Source organism: Bemisia tabaci, chromosome 1 (genome assembly GCF_918797505.1).
Source record: "Bemisia tabaci chromosome 1, PGI_BMITA_v3".
In the NCBI taxonomy this organism is placed as follows: domain Eukaryota; kingdom Metazoa; phylum Arthropoda; class Insecta; order Hemiptera; family Aleyrodidae; genus Bemisia; species Bemisia tabaci.
Genome location: NC_092793.1, coordinates 34289922 through 34311983, shown reverse-complemented (window position 1 = coordinate 34311983; position 22062 = coordinate 34289922). Strand labels below are relative to the sequence as shown.

The following is a 22062-nucleotide window of genomic DNA, read 5'->3' as shown; positions in this document are numbered from 1 at the left end:
AGAATGGCAAAGGCTTCAGCACTGATACTACCGAAGGGAGTAGGAAGTTTAAAAATATTACGGGTGTTTTCATGAAAGAAGGCACAAGTTATAGCACCTTCATTGTGGGCTTTTGATTCATCAGTAAAAATTTTTTATAGTTTTGGAAATTAGTTTCAAGGATTTCTTTAAATTTGTTTTTGATGATATCATGGTCAAGGTGGGACAGTGATTTTTCAGGTATGATGGTATCCATATACGCTGTTTGGGGTTGATTAAAATATGTTAAGTTATTATCATAGATTGGATTGTTTTCCGTTTTGTGTATTTGGGTTAGGGTGGGAGCAATCTGTGAGTACAGTTTGGAGATTATCAGGTGTTCTTTATTACTCCAGAATGGGTGGTTCTCTACATGAATACTAAGTTTTTTCAAGTCTCTAATTATTTGAGAGTGTTTGAGTTGGGATTTTCTAATTTTTATTAGTTTTTTAGTTAGGGATTCCATTCTGAGTTTTAGCGGAGGGATGGCCAGTTCAACATTGACATTGTTTAATGGGGTATATTTTGGTAAGTAGAAGATGGATCTTAGGGTATAGTTCTGGACATTTTCTGTTTCTTCTATGTCTTTGAGCGTCTCAATGAAGAACATTATTTCATATTGTAGTACGGGTTGAGCAATTGCTAGACATAGTTCACAAAGCATAGATTGGGTGGCACCCCAGGACCATTTAGGTATGATTTTGAAGATGTTTATTCTCGAGAGGACTTTTTCTTCCACTTTTTATACATGGGATGTTGAGTGGGGTGTTGGGGTGTACAGTTTTTTGAGTTAGTGTTATCCCAAAGTATTTATAGGAGTTGGTAAATACCATGTTTACACCATTCTTATGGAAATTTATCTCATCAAGTTTAATGCGGTGTCTAGTAAAGATAATGATTTTTGTTTTTTTGATCGAAAGATCCAGGTTAATTTTTTTGAGGGCAAGTTATAGATCTTTTAGATCCTTTTTAAGCGCGTCAAGGCATTTTCCTAGTTTTTTTTCCAAACTTTAAGTGGACTATGTCTTTTGCATAGTCAATTTTAATGGATTTTCGGGAGACATTTTTGAAAAGTTCTGATGCATAGAGGATAAAAAGGATGGGGCTTAGGATACCTCCTTGGATTACGCCTATTGAGGGTCTTCTAGATCCATAGAGTTTAGTATTATAGTTTACAATGAGTGCCTTAATTAGGTTATATATTAATTTTGCTAAATTAATATTGACTTTTTTCTTTATATCATGGTTAACGTTATCATAAGCTTTAATAATATCAAGGTACACTGTGGGCATATAATTGTATTTTCCTTTATTAATTTTGATGTCGGTGTAATGAACCCCGCAAGGACCTTATGCATGGTTCGTTTGAGTGAAAGTTATATGAAATTTTCTATCGCTATGAAAGTCTTTTCGGATTCAGAAAGTAGAGTAAAAATGGAGTCTTTCTAGCTAAAAATGAAAATAGGTTGTTCGATCTCCTGGAGAAATACTTCTTTTTTATATTTTTTAGGGCTTATTAGAGGCTGATACGAAAATTGACTCAAAATTACTCCAAGTTTCTGTTATAATTTCTAAACTAAGATAGCTATGAAAATGATCTTGGTCTCATTTCTAAGCTGGTGTAATTTGCCGTCGATTGAATGGTCTGCAACCTATTTGGGTCCAAAATTGACAAAGTTGTGATAGCTTGAATAAAGGGTATCCAAAATAAGCTTACTTGTTTTCCTTACCAAGTAAGGCTCTATTTCTTCTTTTTTTCCCTTCAAGACCAAAAACACTTGAGTCAATCTGCAAAAATTACAGCATTTGTAGTACTCTCAGGTCTATAACGAGCGCCAGATTTTTAAATTTGACCCATTGGTTCCGGAGAAAATCAACTGTTGGTTTCTGTTCCGTTCTGTTTGCAATCAGCCATTGACGTCCGGCGCAAGACGCGCCACTGACAAGAAGACCAAGACCAAGTACAGAAAATCGATTTTATCCACTTTAACAAACGATCAAATTTAACATCTAAAGCTTGCTAACAAGTTGAAAATATGATAAAGAGCATTTTACTCTTTGCGTTTTTTCCCCCAGCCCCCATTTTTTGGAGTTATGGGGCATTTTTGGGGCAATTGTAGATTCGATGCTGTGAGTGCCCAAATGACTCAAATTTCAAAATCTTAAAGGCTCCTGAGAGGAGAGGTCAAAACCTTTTAATTAATGTGTCATACCAAAATTTTGGGGGCCACGACTCCCCAAAAATGTTGGGACTTTGGAGGGCCGTAAGTCGAAAATTTCAAAAAGCAAGGGTATGTTTTGACTTCAAATATGGATTCTACGCGAAAAGTTACGTAGAATTGATACGGCGCACGGCCTGTTTGCTCCAGATTTTTTTTTGCCCCTTATTTTCTCCAAAAATACACGGCCTCTCTTGGAGAAATGGGGTTCTTTAGTAATTTGGAGCAAACAGGCTGTGCGCCATATCAAATTACTAACTGTTTGCTCCAAATTACTAAAGAACCCCATTTCTCCAAGAGAGGCCGTGTATTTTTGGAGAAAATAAGGGGCAAAAAAAAATCTGGAGCAAACAGGCCGTGCGCCGTATCAATTCTACGTAATTTTTCGCGTAGAATCCATATTTGAAGTCAAAACATACCCTTGCTTTTTGAAATTTTCGACTTACGGCCCTCCAAAGTCCCAACATTTTTGGGGGGTCGTGGCCCCCAAAATTTTGGTATGGCACATTAATTAAAAGGTTTTGACCTCTCCTCTCAGGAGCCTTTTAGATTTTGAAATTTGAGTCATTTGGGCACTCACAGCATCGAATCTACAATTGCCCCAAAAATGCCCCATAACTCCAAAAAATGGGGGCTGGGGGAAAAAACGCAAAGAGTAAAATGCTCTTTATCATATTTTCAACTTGTTAGCAAGCTTTAGATGTTAAATTTGATCGTTTGTTAAAGTGGATAAAATCGATTTTCTGTACTTGGTCTTCTTGTCAGTGGCGCGTCTTGCGCCGGACGTCAATAGCTGATTTTTTTTTTTTTTTTTTTTTTTTTTTTTTTTTGTTGAAACGGAAGTGAAAATCTGCTTTCTCCCGCACTGGATTGAGGGGGAACCAGATCCGTGGATCCAGTGCCCCCAGATCCGGCGGGCCCCGGGGGGGTTTTCCAGACCCGCTCCCGGGAGACCAGATACCAATCGCGGCCCAGACCGAGTGTAACGTCCCGGGCACCGCTGCCCGGAGACCTCGGCCTGGGAGTGTGAATGGTTATGTGGGTTTGGCCTATGACGGTGGGCCCGCCAAACACTAACAACACTCCCCTTGAGATGCATCCGCACTACGCATCCCCTTTTGTCCGAGTTGAATTCCCACCCAACGGTCAACCTGCGGTCATTACCTCGTCAGGCGAGAGGGCCCCCCGCAACAATGTCCAGCCGGGCCCCCATCCTCATAGGAGTACCCCGATGCCTCCGGAGTACCTAACCCCCGCCAGGAGGGATTTAAACCTCCCAGCAGCTCTAAGGATGGGAATCCGTACCCCTAGGGGTCCGTCAGCACTGGGACCTCTGAAGCGGAAAGGTTACCTCCCGTGAGTGTGTGGGGGATTCCAGGTGGCACTCGGCCAGGACTCCAAGGAGTCCTGTTATACGCCGACACTCCAAGTCCTACCCACTCCACCCATGGGACCCAGACTTCGCAGCGCCCCTCCCTACTAGTAGCGAGGGACGCGGCCGGCCATCCCCTTCCGAAGCACTAGTCAAAACTTGACTTGCTCCTCCGGTCCGGCCCGCTTTCAGCCCCCGCCAACCACCAGGGACGGATGCGCGGACTCAAGGTCCGCATTCCGAAATCCTGGGAGGCGCGGGAATCACGGAGCCAGACACGTCAACGATTCCGCTTGATCTGTACGCCGTGGATCAGACAGGATATGGGCAAACAACCGAGGACGCAGGCACAGAGAAGCGGCGTCATCAGGGGGTGCCAAACCCTCCCGAAGGCGGGGGGAGAAGCCCGAGAAAGTCACCTAGGTGACAGTCTACGGGGGTAAAGAGTGACCGACTATCTCTAGCAATTTGCCGGCTAACTCGGGTACGGGGGAGCGTCAAGCCCCAAATCCACAGACAGATCCCCTGCGTTAACAAGGGGGAGGGAAGAGAAAACCTCTACCCTTCCCCCTAACTGCCAATCTAGAGAAAACTAACACAAACTTTGTTAGACACTACATACAGAACTCACCGAAAGAACCTTAGCAGGCGGAGGAGACCCCGTTCGCCGACAGGGCCCGCAGGGCCGTAGCACTTTGCACATGCTGTTGTTCGTTACGGACACACCACTTACGTACCAAATAAAATATAAAAAAGGCGAAAAGGGCGACTATGAAAAATCCTTGTACGGTAACGAGTCTATCTGTAGATAGATGTTTCCGTTTCGCTCAGAGTAGTTACTTTCAACACGATTATCCAAAATACCCATCCTAAAGGATCACAGTCAAGCACTCTAAAATAATTGAACTACGCGTGTATATCGTGAGGCACTGAAGTTCGCACTGATGTCACATCGATAGTAGGAAGTAGTCGGAACTGGAGCAAAAGTAATCCCGGATTCAAAAACTGACAAGAGATTCTTTAAATGATGACGCATTACATCCGTTAGTCGCACACACTTTAAACCGAGAGTATTTCCAAGTCATTTACTACAACACTTATTTCCACAACTCATCCACAAAACTTATTACAAATTGTAAGCCTGGGTACCAACCGAGGCTCTCCAGGAGGAACGGAAGACGCAATCCCGAGCAATAGCTGATTGCATGCAGAACGGAACAGAAACAAACAGTTGATTTTCTCCGGAACCAATGGGTCAAATTTAAAAATCTGGCGCTCGTTATAGACCTGAGAGTACTACAAATGCTGTAATTTTTGCAGATTGACTCAAGTGTTTTTGGTCTTGAAGGGAAAAAAAGAAGAAATAGAGCCTTACTTGGTAAGGAAAACAAGTAAGCTTATTTTGGATACCCTTTATTCAAGCTATCACAACTTTGTCAATTTTGGACCCAAATAGGTTGCAGACCATTCAATCGACGGCAAATTACACCAGCTTAGAAATGAGACCAAGATCATTTTCATAGCTATCTTAGTTTAGAAATTAGAACAGAAACTTGGAGTAATTTTGAGTCAATTTTCGTATCAGCCTCTAATAAGCCCTAAAAAATATAAAAAAGAAGTATTTCTCCAGGAGATCGAACAACCTATTTTCATTTTTAGCTAGAAAGACTCCATTTTCACTCTACTTTCTGAATCCGAAAAGACTTTCATAGTGATAGAAAATTTCATATAACTTTTACTCAAACAAACCGTGTATGGGAAATGGCTCTCCCCACAATCTGATGAAACTTGGATATGTAGTTCAGCTGGTCATTCTAATCAAAAGCGCTCATGGGCCGAAAGAGCGGTTTTCGAGATATTTGCCGTTTTATGTGCGTGAATTGAGGTTTTTGCTGGCCGGACCATTGTGCGGTGCTTTTTGTGCCCTTCCCTTCCAGTCCACTCTAGCCACTCTTCGCTTCCCCGCCACCCACACCCGAGGCTCAGAGGCTTTGCTCATCGTCGCCGAGCCAGGTGGTCTTATCACCGTGAGCGTTGGAGTCCGAGCCTCGGGTCGGGTATGGGTGGCGGGGAAGCGGAGAGCGGCCGGATTGGACTGGAAGGGAAGGGCACAAGGAGCACCGTACAATGGTCCGGCCAGCGAAACCTCAATTTACGCACATAAAACGGCGAATATCTCGGAAACCGCTCGTGGGACAACCTTCGGCCCATGAGCGCTTTTGATCGGAATGACTAGCTGAACAACATATCCAGGTTTTATCAGATTGTAGAAACAGCCATTTCTCATGAGGTCTGTGCGGGGTTCTTTGGGTAAGTGGATTTTAAGTGCCTTTTAGTCTTCTAAATGCAAACTGCATAGGGGAGAGTTTATGCGTTTTTTCTAGGAACCATTCTAGTTTATGTTTCAATATAATTTCAAACAGTTTTCTAGTGACGGAAAGGTTCCCTATTGGATGGTATGATAGATGGTTTTTAGGTTCTTTCTGAGGTTTAATTTTGAGGAAGATGATTATTTTTTTCCATATTGATGGGATGGAGCCAGTGGTTATGATGTTGTTTAAGGTTTTAAGGAGGTATTTAAGGTTGTCTGAGTCCAGATTTTTTAAAATTTCAATAGGGATGAGATCGCATCCTGCTTTTTTGTTTTTTAATGTATGGATTCCAAATTTAATTTCTTTAATAGAGATATGGAGTTCATTTTCAGTTGTGTTCTTCTCTAAGGTTTTTTCTCTTCAGGTTGTGGAATCGGGGTGAAATCTTAGAGAAAGTTAGGGATCCAAGATCTGTTTTACACTTGAATGGGAGGATGCTTTTTTTAGAAGTTTTATGGGGTCAAAAATTTCTTCATTTGTTGAGGTGGTTAATTTCGGAGTAGAATTTTTGCCAGTTTCTTTTTTTACATCGTTTAACATTCTTTTTTACTTTCTCCCTCCCCTAGCGGTTTTATGATGTATTCTTCTATCTGTTTCAATTGTATGATTATTTAAGGCCGGCGCAGGAACGCCTCCCCTCCCCCCCCCCCCATGAGAGTTTAAAGCTGCTGACTTCAGTCTCTGTCAAAAGAATCAAAAACTAATGATCAGAGCTGTGATTGTTTTGCATGGACTTCAAAATATTTATTTTTCCCTATGAAAATGGAACATTTTGCTGCAGTCTTAGCCCTGATCGTGGAAAATTGATAGCTAAGCATGTGACATATTTTTTAGGATCGTTAGCAAATGAAATTTTGTCACTCTCCACGATCAGTTTAGAAATTACGTTGGTAGTTTTTTTATCACCAAGATTGGCAGCTTCACATAGTATTTTCCACTTTTTTCTAGTATTGTTGTGGGCTCCTTTCATTTGGTCATTAAAGTAGTTGTTTTCAGCTTTTTTTCAGTCTCATTGAGTAGGTCCCTGTACTTTCTATATTTCCGGAATAATTCTCCACTGAGAGGTTTACGATCGGTCCTTAATTTGAGTTTGTCTCCGTGCTCGATAGAAACTACAATGGCTGCAGTAATCCAAAGCTTGATTGGAATTTTTCTTTTATTAACGTTGATTTCATAAGTAGCTTGAGCAATGTAGATATTTAGAAGACTGTCAAATTTTTCTAGACCATCATTTACTTCTTTACAATTGAGAATAGAGGTCCAGTTTTCATCACACAGGAGAGACACAAATTTTCAAAATTTTTTTTTTTTTTTTTTTTTTTTTTTTTTACGTCGATCGTATTGTCACCTTTGTCAATTTTAAATGATCCCGCATACTCCTTGTGGAAAAGTGCTGCACAATCGATTTTTAATTTTTTTTATGTATTCAATTCTCCTCAACATGCTAATCGAAAGTCATCATTGCGCCAATTTTCTACAATGCACCGTTTACGCACAATACGCTCGAAACGCATCAATTATTCGGCGATAAAGAGTCAAAAAGAACAAGGCATTCGAGAACAGGTTTGATGTGAGTAACGGAAAACGTACTGAAAGTCTGTCTTATTTTTTACTCCTGCCTACTCTGGGGCTATCTCCCTCCCTCTTTCGTCCATTTGATCTTCACTGTTTTTCTCTGACTGTCCTGTTCTTATGCTCCTTACGAATCTGATTTGGATGGCCAAGCAAAAAGGCGTGCAGAATCTGAGATAAGACTGCCGCTCAGTGCTGGAGTTTCCCTAATTTCCATGTTGACACACAGCTGACCGTTCACTCGAGTGCTGAAATGAGGAATCTTTCTCTTTATTGCCGATTCCAGCTGAAGCATTCCAGGTGTATTGTGCAAGAACGGTGCATCTTAGAAATTTGGCGCAATGATGACTTTTGATTAGCATCTTGAGGAGAATTGAATGCGTTAAAAAAATTAAAAATTGATTGTGGTGCACTTTCCCATAGGGAGTGTGCGGGGTCCTCGGGTAACATAATTTTTTAGTTTGATGCTAGCTATAGTCCAGTTATGGTCTGTGAGAGAGTTGCGAACAACAAAACTTTCAATATTCTGTGGCTCAGAAGTTCGGCTGAAAATATGGTATGTACAAGATTTCTGATTTCCCTTGATTCTAGTAAATAGTTCATTGTAACATAGAAAGGAATATATTACTTTTGAAGAAATTAAATAGGGAAACTTACGTTTGGAACGACCCTTGTATTTTGACCAAATTTTTTGCCTTTTTACAGAGCCTCATGAAAAAAAAAATTGAAATTTAAGGTAAATGATTTTGAGGGAAATATCGAGGGGGGATATTTTGAGGGGGGCTCGAAATTGGGGGAAAGTCAAATCTTGTCCTCTCGAAAACTCGCGCCAAAATGAATATTTTGAGCTGAAATTTTTATGGGTGGTAGTTTGCTCCTAGGACTGGTTTGGTATTGAATTTGAGCACCAAGAGGAGAGCCGACTGGAGCGGGGCCAGGGGAAAATTGGGTCAAAGGGAGGAAGTATTTGGACAAGTTTTACATCTAACAGTGGGTTAGGGAAGGAAGATTTTGGACAAACTACGTCGCACAGCGGGTCAGGGAAAAGAAGTTTTTGGATGAACTGTTTGTCGCACATTAGGTCAGGGAAAGAAAATGTCTAGAAAAACTTTTCATCTTACAATAGCTTAGTACGGATGTGCGAATCAATGACTGCAAGACTCCCACTTCGAAAAAACACTTGCTTCCCATGCTGAATGCGCGATCCTTTTATAAAAAAAAAATAACTTGATGCGCATGAAACCCCGAAAAAAAAAAAAACGCTGTCCGGTGGAGGCGAAGCTTCTCCCTCTCCAAATCGGCGCGGAGTGAAATGGAGCGTCGGTTTTTTTTTCTTATTTTACAGAAAACTGGCCAAAAGACGATTATTGATATATTTACCTATGTTATGAGCCAACATTTTTCTTATCCTCTTTTTTTGTACCGCCTCTTTTCATTAATAGCTCGTTTGCATATTATCCATGCTACATCTTATTGAATGTATACCTAACTAATGCCCACCAGCACTTATCTATCTATAGTTAATTTTTAATTTTTTTTTCAGTTGAAAGAGCTTACCGGAGCAAAGATCCTGTTCCCAGACAGGAATGACGAAGATCAGGACTTAATTACAATCATGGGAACGGAGGAACAAGTGGCGAAAGCAAAGAAGGAGTTGGAAGTAACAATTAAAAATATTGTAAGTTGTTTTACTTCCTTGTTATTCATTGTCCATGCGTGACAGCCGAATTTCAAAAGGATTGACTTTCGTCGTACTGAACAGTAGCTTTGCCATTAAAAATTATTTTTTTGCCAAATGATGTGAGGCGGTTAGACACTTTGAAAGCTCAGTAATGTACTTTTATATATACGGGGGAAAAGGGGGACATTCAGGTGCATCAAAAAAAATGAAAGTCTGAAATGTTCCGCACCTCAGGCAGCAATAGATGACATTTGGTAAAAAAATATGTTTTCCAAAATTTGGGCCAATTGCAACCATTTTAAATGGTGCCAAAGGTCAATTTTGTAATGAAATTCTGCTGTTGACCCAGATTTCGAACGAAAAACTCGATTTTACCCTGAAATCGTGCATTTATAAGAAAAATGCCCAAGAACTCAAGTTGCAGAGGTTAAAATTTTGCTCGAAGAAGACGTCTTTGTAAATGATAAAAATCAAATTGAACTAGAAAAACTCATCTCGGTATTTATTTTTTGGGTCCTCAGAATTTCTGAGGTCTCACAAAGCAGTATAAAAGACTCATTTTTCATGAAAATAAGTCGAAAAAGAGTATAAGTGAACTGTAGGCAAGTGCAGAGGATGAATAAGTCATCAGAATTCCCTCAGTTGCAAAAAAAGGTCCAACTTTCTTGCACAATCCTCCAAAAAGGTACGGCTCGAAAAGCAGGATCTTGCTGTAAAAGTAAGGGATAAGTGCGGTTGGACCTGGAAAAAATTGGGTAACTAAGTTTCCCTATGTAATCGTCATCAGTAGGTCCTCCTGAACAACCTTCTAAAGGTTAAACATGGTCTGACCCTGGAACACCCCTCAAAGCAGGGATTTAGAGCTGAGGTTTGAGGGAGTATCATAGACGGAGCCGCATCGGCGCGCAAGGCGGAGGCCCGGCGCGGAATTTCATGCCGCGTCGAACAGTGCGCCGGGGGAGCGCATTTGCCGTTGAGGCGGCTTAACCAGGTGAAGCCGACACTCGGCTGATTTTCTGATGCTGCATCAGTTTTGATGCTGAGTCCAGCATCAAAATTAAGGCGGCTTCAATTAGCAGACACGTCGAACGCCACCGCCCCGGGCCCGGCTGCCGGTCGGCTAATTGCACCGGGCTGTGTTTTCAACCCTTCCTCGGCGTCCACTTCTTAGAACTTCTCGGCGAGGCGTGGGCCGCCGCCAAGACAAAGGGGTGTTCCGCGAATTCATCGCCAAGTCCGAGGGTCGCGGTCTTCTGGGATAGCCCCGTCGGTAATTCAGCTGGGTGGCGGGTCCGAAAATTGAGGCCGTATCGGGCCGCAAGCCGAGGGTCCGGCCTCAGAAGTTGGAGCCCATGTTGGTCTCTGAGCCAGCATCAAACCTCAGCATCAGCGCTTAATGCTGGCTCGGTCGGCACTCCAGCATCGGGCTTCAATGCCCGAAGCCGGCGCCGGCAAGTTGCGCGCATAAGGCGCGGCGCCGCATGCCCGCACGGCCGCTACCTGGGCATACGGCATTAATGCTGAAGCTACGAGTCGATGCTGTACAGCATAACCTCATGAGGCGCCTCAAATGCCTGCCTCAAAGTACCTAAAATTCAAAATGGCGGCCGTAATGAAGAGGTCCGGGAAAGCCGTATTTTAGAATATTCATTTAGTGTCATGTGAGGTATCATTTCCTATGTAATTTTGGTCATAGATTTCAAAAATGAACTCAAGAAGGTCCCCCTGTGAAAGAGGGCGCTCAAAATCAAAGATGGCGGCAAAATGTGGAACGCAGAAGGTTGCATTCTTTCAAATTTTCACTTGAGGAACAAGACAAATATGGGGTCTCCATTCCTTTCTATTAGTCGTAAACTTCACATGTGAAGGCATGAAAGCACCTCCACTCCCCTCCCCCCCTTCTGTCAAGAAGAATGTCCCAAATCCAAGTTTGAGTTTATGAAATGTTCAGTAATAGAAAATTGATGATGGAAAACCGGATAAATCTAGAGTCCCTTCATACCCAGAGTTAAGACAACTTGATTATCAGCTGACTGGCAGCCAGCCTTGGCTGGCCATGGAGGCACAAACGAGTGCCCCCGAATGAACGATATTGAGGGATAAGGATAAGGAATCCTGCGATGTCTGTCATCGAAAAACAACATCAACAAAACTGATCAATTAAAAAGAAAATGAGATTGGTTTGTGAATAATTTCTTAATCTATTTTTATTTTGAGCCAATGGAAATAACAATTCACTCCTGATAAACCACAATTAGGTAATATTTTCTATATTCTTGCTCACATTCGAGGTAATGTCATCTTGGTGCACTCGTTTCGGCCTCCATGAGCGAGAACCAATCAGAATTGGATTTTTTTTAGGCCACTTTCAGCCCAACCAAAAGTGAGTTGTCGTAACTCTGGGTATAAAGGGACTCTAGATAAATCATGTGCAGGGATTGCTAAAGAACGGCGAACACACGAGAATTGGAAAAGAGTATCTGTTGACACATTAACTCATAAAAGTGCGAACGCATGTTTCTGAGCTTACACTTCTCTCTGTAGTCCCTTGTTTCTTTTAATTTCCTTTTATTTCCTTTTTATCCAACACATTTTTATCATCAAAGGGTATCCCTGGGTAAGGGCACCAAAATGCCCCTCCTCACGGATTTTGAATTCAATGGTCTAAACCCTTTCAGGAGGTCCTAAAAACATGGTTTTGGGCAATTTTACCCTCCTGACCCCAACCACCCCCCCCCCTCCAGCCCCGAAAAACCCATTTTTCGGGGCATTGTGGGGGTATTTTCACGTTTTATTTCGTATCTTTCGCAATTTTCGATAAAAATGCACCAAAATTTTACCAATTACACATCAGACCAGTCAGATTCTTGGGTAAAAAAATCAAATTTATCGTATTTTATTTAGGCCCCTAAAAAAATTCGTAAAAATCGTCAATTTTCAATTTTTTTCAGATTTTAGCGGTTTTAAAAAAATGAGGACACATAATTTTTTGTTTTTGCCTTAAAATGTAGGTAATATACCCAGTTGTTACCAAACAAAATTTCAAGCCTTCACGCGTGGTGCGTCCCACCGAAAAAATGGGTTTTTTGGCGCCAAAACTGTTTAAATGGCTCTTTTGGCAACGGTTTACTCGCACGCTATCAAGATCGTAACACTAAAATCTCTAATTTTTGGTTTCAATGTTTCAAGAGGCATGCCTTAATATCGACAGAAAAGGTTTCAAGTCGATCGAGTCCTTGCGCCCCACGTAAAGTACCGGTTTTTGGCGCCGAAATGGTCAACATTGCTATTTCAGAAGAGGTTACTCGCGTAGGGTGGCCCTTATTTTTGAATTTACGGAGTTTAAAGTGCGGAACCCTGCAAATGGTTTCATTTAACGAGAAAATAATGGGGAAAAAATAAAAATTGAGAAAAAAATGTTTTAAAACGCGCCTCAAAGAGCCTAAAGTTCCGAGCGTGGCGTGCGAACACGCGTTTTTTCATCATTTCGCGAATTTTTTTCCTCCCTTTAAAATGTTTCTACGGCTTTGAAATTTTTGGAGGTTATACACTGTTTAGAACACTTTACGAGAAAAATAATGAAATTTACATCGCTCAGTTTAAAATTCTCTTTTATCCCCATCACAGAGGCCACGTCGTGCGATTTTGCCGATCTTCCCTTTATATCGTTCATTTGCATGTTAGCCCCGAAATACCATTAAATCGACTTGTTTTCAAGCAACAGAATTGTTTATTCTTGGTTTAAATGACTCGGTAGATACTCTACTTCTAGAATCTGAAGAATTTTTGCATTTGACTCTTCAAAAAATTTAATCTCGCTCAGGCAAACCGTGCCGAGAGAATGTTATGAACAATCATCGACGAAATCGCATGATGTGGCCACTTTGAAGGAGAAAAGGAAGCATTTTAAAAGTAGCGAGGTAAATTTTGTTATATTTTTCGTTATTTACCATAAAGTATGTGACACTTCAGAAAATTTCAATACCGTAGCAACAATTTAAAGGTGGAAAAAAGACACGCCGTGCGGGGAGATTTTAAGGGAAGATCGGCAAAATCGCACGACGTGGCCTCTGTGATGGGGATAAAAGAGAATTTTAAACTGAGCGATGTAAATTTCATTATTTTTCTCGTAAAGTGTTCTAAACAGTGTATAACCTCCAAAAATTTCAAAGCCGTAGAAACATTTTAAAGGGAGGAAAAAAATTCGCGAAATGATGAAAAAACGCGTGTTCGCACGCCACGCTCGGAACTTTAGGCTCTTTGAGGCGCGTTTTAAAACATTTTTTTCTCAATTTTTATTTTTTCCCCATTATTTTCTCGTTAAATGAAACCATTTGCAGGGTTCCGCACTTTAAACTCCGTAAATTCAAAAATAAGGGCCACCCTACGCGAGTAACCTCTTCTGAAATAGCAATGTTGACCATTTCGGCGCCAAAAACCGGTACTTTACGTGGGGCGCAAGGACTCGATCGACTTGAAACCTTTTCTGTCGATATTAAGGCATGCCTCTTGAAACATTGAAACCAAAAATTAGAGATTTTAGTGTTACGATCTTGATAGCGTGCGAGTAAACCGTTGCCAAAAGAGCCATTTAAACAGTTTTGGCGCCAAAAAACCCATTTTTTCGGTGGGACGCACCACGCGTGAAGGCTTGAAATTTTGTTTGGTAACAACTGGGTATATTACCTACATTTTAAGGCAAAAACAAAAAATTATGTGTCCTCATTTTTTTAAAACCGCTAAAATCTGAAAAAAATTGAAAATTGACGATTTTTACGAATTTTTTTAGGGGCCTAAATAAAATACGATAAATTTGATTTTTTTACCCAAGAATCTGACTGGTCTGATGTGTAATTGGTGAAATTTTGGTGCATTTTTATCGAAAATTGCGAAAGATACGAAATAAAACGTGAAAATACCCCCACAATGCCCCGAAAAATGGGTTTTTCGGGGCTGGAGGGGGGGGGGTGGTTGGGGTCAGGAGGGTAAAATTGCCCAAAACCATGTTTTTAGGACCTCCTGAAAGGGTTTAGACCATTGAATTCAAAATCCGTGAGGAGGGGCATTTTGGTGCCCTTACCCAGGGATACCCTTTAGGTTCCTTTGCCGCGTATACATGGAAATAGAGACTCCGGATTACGTAGCATGGTGTCTTTGGTTTGTTGACACCATGATCGTTGCCACCATGCAACGTTAAGACTCCTTACTTTTCCTTTTGCAAGTATGTATTTGAAAAAAGATGCAACCTTTTCCCTTTTACATTTGGCCGCCATCTTTGATTTTGAGCGCCCTCTTTCACAGGGGGACCTTCTTGAGTTCATTTATGAAATCTACGACCAAAATTACCTAGGAAATGCTACTGCAAATGACACAAAATGAATATTCTAAAAACCGATTTCCCGGACCTCTTCATTACGGCCGCTATTTTGAATTTTAGGTACTTTGAGGGGTGTTCCAGGGTCAGACCATGTTTAACCTTTAGAAGGTTGTTCGGGAGGACCTACTGATGACGATTACATAGGGAAACTTAGTTACCCAATTTTTTCCAGGTCCAATCGCACTTATCCCTTACTATTACAGCAAGATCCTGCTTTTCGAGCCGTACGTTTTTCGAGGATTGTGCAAGAAAGTTGGACCTTTTTTTGCAACTGAGGGAATTCTGATGACTTATACATCCTCTGCACTTGCCTACAGTTCATTTACACCCTTTTTCGACTTATTTTCGTGAAAAATGAGTCTTTTATACTGCTTTCTGAGACCTCAGAAATTCTGAGGACCCAAAAAATAATTACCGAGATGAGTTTTCCAGTTCAATTTGATTTTTATCATTTACGAAGATGTCGCCTTCGAGCAAAATTTTAACCTCTGCAACTTGAGTTCTTGGGCATTTTTCTCATAAATGCACGATTTCAGGGTAAAATCGAGTTTTTTTTTTCGAAATCTGGGTCTAAACCCAAATATCAGAATTTCATTACAAAATTGACCTTTGGCACCATTTAAAATAGTTGTAATCGGCCCAAATTTTGGCAAACATGTTTTTTTACCAAGTGTCATCCATTGCTGCCTTGGGTACAGAACATTTCAGACTTTCTTTTTTTTTGACGCAACCTAGGGGACATACGCGAATGTCCCCTTTTTCCGTAACGTGGCTCATTGAAATCCTGATATCCTCGAAAGTATTTCCACTGAGTTCCATAGTCATATCTTAATTTAGACATGGTATGAAGAATCTAATGGTTTGGACCTCTGTATTTGGATGAGTAAGCTGGACGAAGGGGAGGTATAGTTATGTCCAGATCGTCCATCAAACAAAAAAATGACGCCACAAGTCAACGTGATTCATTAAAGTATTGAAAAGTAACTTATACAAGGTATGTTTAGGTCATCTTTAGCAAAAGGTATAAAAGTTTTGTCACTTTTTTTTATTCTGTATCATATTTATTTATTTTCTTCTTCCAAGGAGCCACTAATAAGGTTTGCCCAAATATTCTCCGAATGAGAAATCTTGTCTAGTTCAATGCTGATATGTGCAGCAACCAAGTTTCATAATTGTTCAAAGCAATTTAAAATACACTGGTTGCAGAAGGATTTTGGTGTTTTTACACATTTTTATGTGTCAGTGATTTCGGCTACGTACCTCTCTGTTTACCTTTTGATTCCTAAGGACGACGGTCCAACTTTATGGAAAATTCTCCACGAGGAAAAAAAAAAAGGAAACCTTATTGGAAAAGTGGGCCCGGTTGAATCGGATGATATTTTATATATTGTAGGTCTTAATCTACTGATTAAAAGTATCAATAGGCGTTTCTTTCTATCTCGAAGTTTTACCTCCCATTTTGGGGATCGAAGCCAATTCAGCGTATAATTGGTAGTTTTGACACCAGAGTTAATTGGTCGCCTTTAAGATTCTTTAATATTTTGTTGGGTCTATTCTATCCTCTGAATTGGCTAGAGACCATTTGAACTCAAAAACTGAACAATTTTGCCTTATATGGAAGGGAGAGGGTGGTTGTTTACGCTATCGATGTCAGCGTCAGCGAGTCGCATTAAACAGATTCTTTCGCCATGTTTTGGAGAAGTTTTTATGCAAATGATTTCGACTGCATCTTGGAAGGTTGACAGAGATGCAGCTCAGAATAACCATTTGGAAGAGAGGGGCGGGAGGGCGAAGCACACGACTGAACTCGAGCAGCAAAACTGGCTTGCGCAAGTCTCATCAAACCGATGCCTCTATCATGTTTGGGATAATTTTTTATGCAAATGATTCCAACTTCATCTTGAGAGGTCGACTAAGATGCAGCTCAAAAAATGTAAGGGAAAGGACGCCTCTCAATCCGCACCCTTCGTTGCAATAGGATCTCTCAGCATGGGTCTGTGTGGCACTCACACTAGTAAAGTGGCACTTTGACGGAGCTTGGGCAATTAAACTTTTTACCATTTATTTATTTATTTTTTTATTTATTATACAATGTACGGGCAAAGAACCCAAGATACATAAGACAGTTACACAATCCAGCATGGCAACATTTTGATGTACTATACATTACAATATTAGAAGAATCTATCAGAATATTTACAAAGAATACATTAAATTTAACTAATGAGTTTCCAAAGCCCAACCTCTAGCTAAAAACTTAAAACGCATCAACTCCGGACATTCCTGCAGATCCACTGGAAGATCATTCCAGTACCTAACCATCCTGCACCCAGGAGAGAAAAAATGGGACATTGGTCCTGGAATGACCTTCCATGAATCGCCTAACATCCGGCAAAGAATAAGCAACCTCCCTCAATTTAAAACGACCGAGTAACACAGGAGAGAATAAAAGCCCATTCACTAGCTTAAAACTGAAAATCAAATCAAAATATTTATGAAAAGACATAACAGAAAAAACAGAAAGATGGCTAGAACATTATATTCATGCTCATAAATAGACATGGGAGATCCCAATTTAAAAGATAAAAATTGAAGTAAATGATGCTGAGGCGACTCCAACTTACCGATATCACACTGAGTATAGGGGGACCAAACCACTGATGCAAAAGTTAAATGCGGAAGAACCAAAGTACGATGAAGATGCAAAATAGTAGAAATTTGAAACTTGCCAGCCCCTCTTTTAATAAAACCCAACATCCTGAAAGCCTTGTTAACAACATAGTCTACATGCTCGGAAAAACTGAAATTAGAACTGAAAATTACACCCAGATCCCTGATGGTACCAACCCTCTCAAGCGGAGAATGGCCGAGAGAATAATCAAAACACAGCGGAGAACAACACCTTGCAAAAGACAGAACATTGCATTTGCCCAGATTAAACTCAAAGTCATTCAACCTGAACCACTCAGAAAGATAATCCAGATCCGCCTGAAATAGCATAGCATCATTCAGAAACATGACAATTCCATATGCTTTAAAGTCATCAGCATATAGCAAAGCATTCAAAAAATTCAAGCCTGATGCCAAATCATTAATAAAAATCAAAAACAATCGGCCCAAGGTGAGAACCCTGTGCCACACCAAAAGTCACTTCTATAGAGTCCGAGACCACACCTTGCAACCTAACTCGCTGAGAACGCCCCTCTAAATACGAATAAACCCAGGTGACTAAATGCTCATTAAGGCCAATATCAAGTAGCTTTTTAATTAAGCGATGATGACTCACTGAATCAAAAGCTTGAGCAAAATCTGTGTACAAAACATCTACTTGAAGAGAGCGATTAAGAGCCTCCGTGATTAAATTGCTGTAAATCAGCAAATTAGATACCACAGACCTCCCTCTTTTAAAGCCGTGCTGTTGACTGCAGATTTTATCAGCAACACAAGATTTTAACTTATCTGCCACTATCAAATAAAAGATTTTAGACACAACACCTATTGTGGAAATGGGACGATAGTTCTTGACTTCCCCCGGGTCATCACTTTAAAAAACTGGAGTGACAAAGGCTGATTTCCAGAGCTTTGGAAAAGTACCAGCACACAAAGAACGGTTGAAAAGAGCACACAAAGGTTTAACTATATTTCCTGCACAGCAAATGATAAAACAGGGATGAATACCATCAGGACCTACAGATCCAGAAGGATCAAGTGTACCAATTGCATTCTTGACATCCTCCTCACTGACAGCAAAATTATCAGGAATATCAGAACCAGGTGAAGTACCGTGTAAATCAGGCCATGGTAAACCATTTAATGAATTATTCAATTTTCAGCATTTCCCTATGCATCTCAGAATTTTGGTGAGGGTAGGGGTTAGTTCCTTTTGAAAAGAATAAGTAGTAAAAAGAAGAAATTCATGACCATGTCTCTTTTTTTTTGGATTTTTTAATTTTGTACAAAAATCTCAGGGAGTTCGCTTCACTCAATGCAATGAGAGCTTCCAGGATTTGATCCATTACTTATGGAGCTCTGGTAGGAAGAATGAAAAAACCAGAACCTGTCAAATACCTTCAAAACTGATTGCATTACATACATTGCCTCCCACAGATTGCATTATTAGTATGTGTGTATCACATTCAATCTAATATGGCATCTTCCGCAATGCTATCATTTAGGGTAATTACCCTCTGAAACAGGGTGTCTAGCATCAGGATTTTCCCAATTTTCCCGATTCTATTAGGATTTGAGGTCACTTAGGATTTAATCCCGATTTCTTCAAGATTGGAGGAAAAATCGATTGTAAATTCAGGATTTGAAAAAATTCTCTTTTCTAGAATTCTGCTTTTGCATACACTTATGAAGAAATTTTAATTTTTCTCCGCTAAAAATCAGGTTTTGATGAGGATTTGGAAAACTTATAAAAGCAGGATTTAGCAGTCAAAAATCAGGAAAAATAAAGATATCCCGAAATGAAAAGAAATCAAGACACCCTGTGGAAGTACTCTCCGAAAATAGATTAATTGCCGATACATAGATAAATAGCGGTTAACGCGGTTGATATTTTATGGATCAAGATGAAAGGTAGTTCGTTCCTTCCCTCTTTCTCATTTTAGCCAAATAATCAAATGAAGGGGCTGAAAATTAAAAGCATTGACCGTCCATTTGTCGATAGAACTATATAGGTAGATAGAAATTAAGTCCGCTGACCTCTCACTAGTGGAATGAGGTTATGGAAATTCACTATCAGTTGGCCTCCTATGGTGTAGTGGTTGTAGCGCTGGCCCTATGACCAAGAGGTCCCGGGTTCGATTCCCGGCCAGGTGATCTGAGTTTGATGGTCTCAGGCAATGGTCACCTGGGGCTGGGGTAATAAGCGTGGGATTAGCCGATAGGCTATTTGAAATTGGCAAAAAAAAAAAAAAAAAAAAAAAAAAAAAAATCTCAATCTTGAACTGCATCGACCCTGTTAGCTTTAGTTGTCCTGCCAATAGCTATTTGTTGGCTTGCTTGATTACAGAACATAACAATGAGGTCCTTAAGAATGCACCACTGTTTTCCAACTTTGATTTCTACGTTCCTCTCCAGTTTTTGGTGTTTAATCAGTTTTCCACTTCCTTTGTCTGTGTCGCTGATTGGTGAGACAAGTCATAGTTTGCCTTTTTGAGTTTATATGGCAGTCAAAGTATTGCCAGGGTTCTTGCAGTATGATAAAAACCATTCTTGGTGTATATCTCCATGGGTTGAAATTGCATCATTAAAAAATCTTCTGCCTTTTTCCCGTCAACATACATTGTAGTTTGGTTATCTTTTAGTGCGTGAACTAATTTATTTGTTTACAAACTTGACAAAGCTGTGCTGAATTTTGCCTTTGTAATTTTGCTCTCAGGACAGCATAGTAGAAGACTCCATTCAAATTGACACCAAACATCATAGGCATTTCACCCGAAGGGTAATCGAACAGATTCAAGACGAGTGCGGAAATATTAAGATAACTTTTCCTCGCAACGAAGAATCATCAACCATCCTGATTAAAGGGCCAAAAGACGGCGTGGAAATGGTCAAACAGAGGCTCCAAGAAGAAGTCCAAGACTTGGTGAGTGCGAATATATTCTCTACTTTAATTATTTTACTATTTGGTCCTTCTCTGGCTACCCTGGTAATATTTTGATTTAAAGTAATTTTTATCTAGTTCAATTCTGAACTATTCATATCTTCATTGCTTATTGGTCCTGCTTTATGAACATGGATATTGCTGGCCAATTTTGTGCTATTATATTACTAATGAATAGAGGTGCCTTCAAATTTTTAAAAATGTCCAACTATTTATTTTGCAGGAAGAAAGAATCACAATTGAGTTTACGATACCTCATGATGTCATTAGAAAAGAAAGGCTACCAGATATTCAGCGTGATCATAATGTAACGATAAAAGTACTCAACTTTTTATCAGTTGCCGACGATGGTGTGCCCCATGGTGAAGGTCAAGTGAACGGTGATGTGCACAACGAATCTCAAGACAGCTGTGATACTATCTCCATCTGGGGTCGACCGGAGAATTGTGAACTGGCCAAGCAAGCCGTTCTTGACCTCATCCCGATCGAGAAAGAGCTCAATGTGCCATTTGAATACCATAGCTCGATCATTGGGAAGGCAGGAAAGAACATCAACCAGATTAGAGTCGAGTGTGGGAATGTCCGAATTGAAGTGCCTAAAGCTGACCTCAGGTCAAACATAATTAAAATCCGAGGCCGCCGCTCAACGGTTGAGCAGGCTGTTGGATTAATCGAGGAACAAGTAGCTAATTTGATAGCGGAAAAGGAAAAGAAAGTTGCCAAATCCTTCTCCATGACTTTAGACATCGACCCAGACTATCACTCCATTATCATCGGTAGAAACGGGTCAAAAATAAATGAAATCAGACAAAAATATGACACGCAGATCAGCTTCCCTCGTAAAGGCGAACATGAAAGCCACATCACAATTGTTGGGTTCGAAGACCAGTGCAAGGCAGCAGCTGAAGAAATTCAACATATTGTTGATGACTTGGTGAGTATTCTTACCTCACTTATGTACGGCTTTCTATGGGGAAAATTACTGCTGTCTCAACAAACTAAAAATTTAGTTGTTGGTACCATTGCATATAGGAGTGTTTGACAAAAATTTGGCTCAGCGGAAGAAAAGAAAATATTCCCCAATAATTCTAAAAAACCGAAGCATTATAATTATTTCATTTAAATAGTTTCTAATAGTTTCTAATAATACTTATATGTGCAATTGAAGGTAATATAATGAAGTTTTTAGATAATGAAAATGATAATTCTTGAGTAATAATCAGTAAATAATTTCAACTTAAAAAGATACTAATTTTGTTACTTTGAAATGAAGATATTTTACTAATATTTTTTTTTTAAATTACAAAATCAATAATATCTATAAACTATTAAAATTAGAGTAGCAAAGACACTATTATATGCATTATTTTGAAACAGTATCATACAGGGTTATCCAAAAGTCACTGACCACCCCTGTAACTTTTTTCCAAATTGAGATAGAAGTTTGAAACTTTGGGAATGTTCCTCGGTCTAAAGTAGCAACTTTTTGGTCCCCCCAAAATTTTGGGGGGTGGCCCCCCTTAAGGGGGGCGGGGGCTAACTTTTTTTTTTCAAATGGCAACCCCCCCTTTGTGATACCTCATTCGAAAGATAATAAAAAAAGAAAATTTTTGACGCAAACCGCAGGTCAAAATGTTCATTTTTGACAAAATGGCGGCCGGTCAAAGTTCAAAATGGCGGAAATTTGGCATCTCCGTTGTTTATTGACGGATTGGTGTGAAACTCGGAATTCTAGGGTTTTTTGAGATGAGAAAAACGATTCTGGCATTGGTTTTCCAGAAAAGTCAGTCTTTTGCAAAATGGCGGCGGTCAAAATGGCGGCCTAGAGCGGGAAGTGGAT

At 40.2% G+C, this 22062-nt stretch overlaps 1 protein-coding gene across 2 annotated transcripts in view; it reads left to right on the top strand.

Moving 5' to 3' along the window:
• Nucleotides 1-22062, top strand: part of Dp1 (satellite-binding protein 1 Dp1) — a 128449-nt gene that overhangs the window by 88417 nt on the left and 17970 nt on the right. For both annotated transcript variants that reach the window (XM_019040408.2, XM_072300211.1), the window contains exons 11-13: nt 9097-9231; nt 19998-20204; nt 20446-21156. In XM_019040408.2, coding sequence (XP_018895953.2) covers nt 9097-9231; nt 19998-20204; nt 20446-21156 — 1053 coding nt within the window. The remainder of the gene's footprint in view (nt 1-9096; nt 9232-19997; nt 20205-20445; nt 21157-22062) is intronic.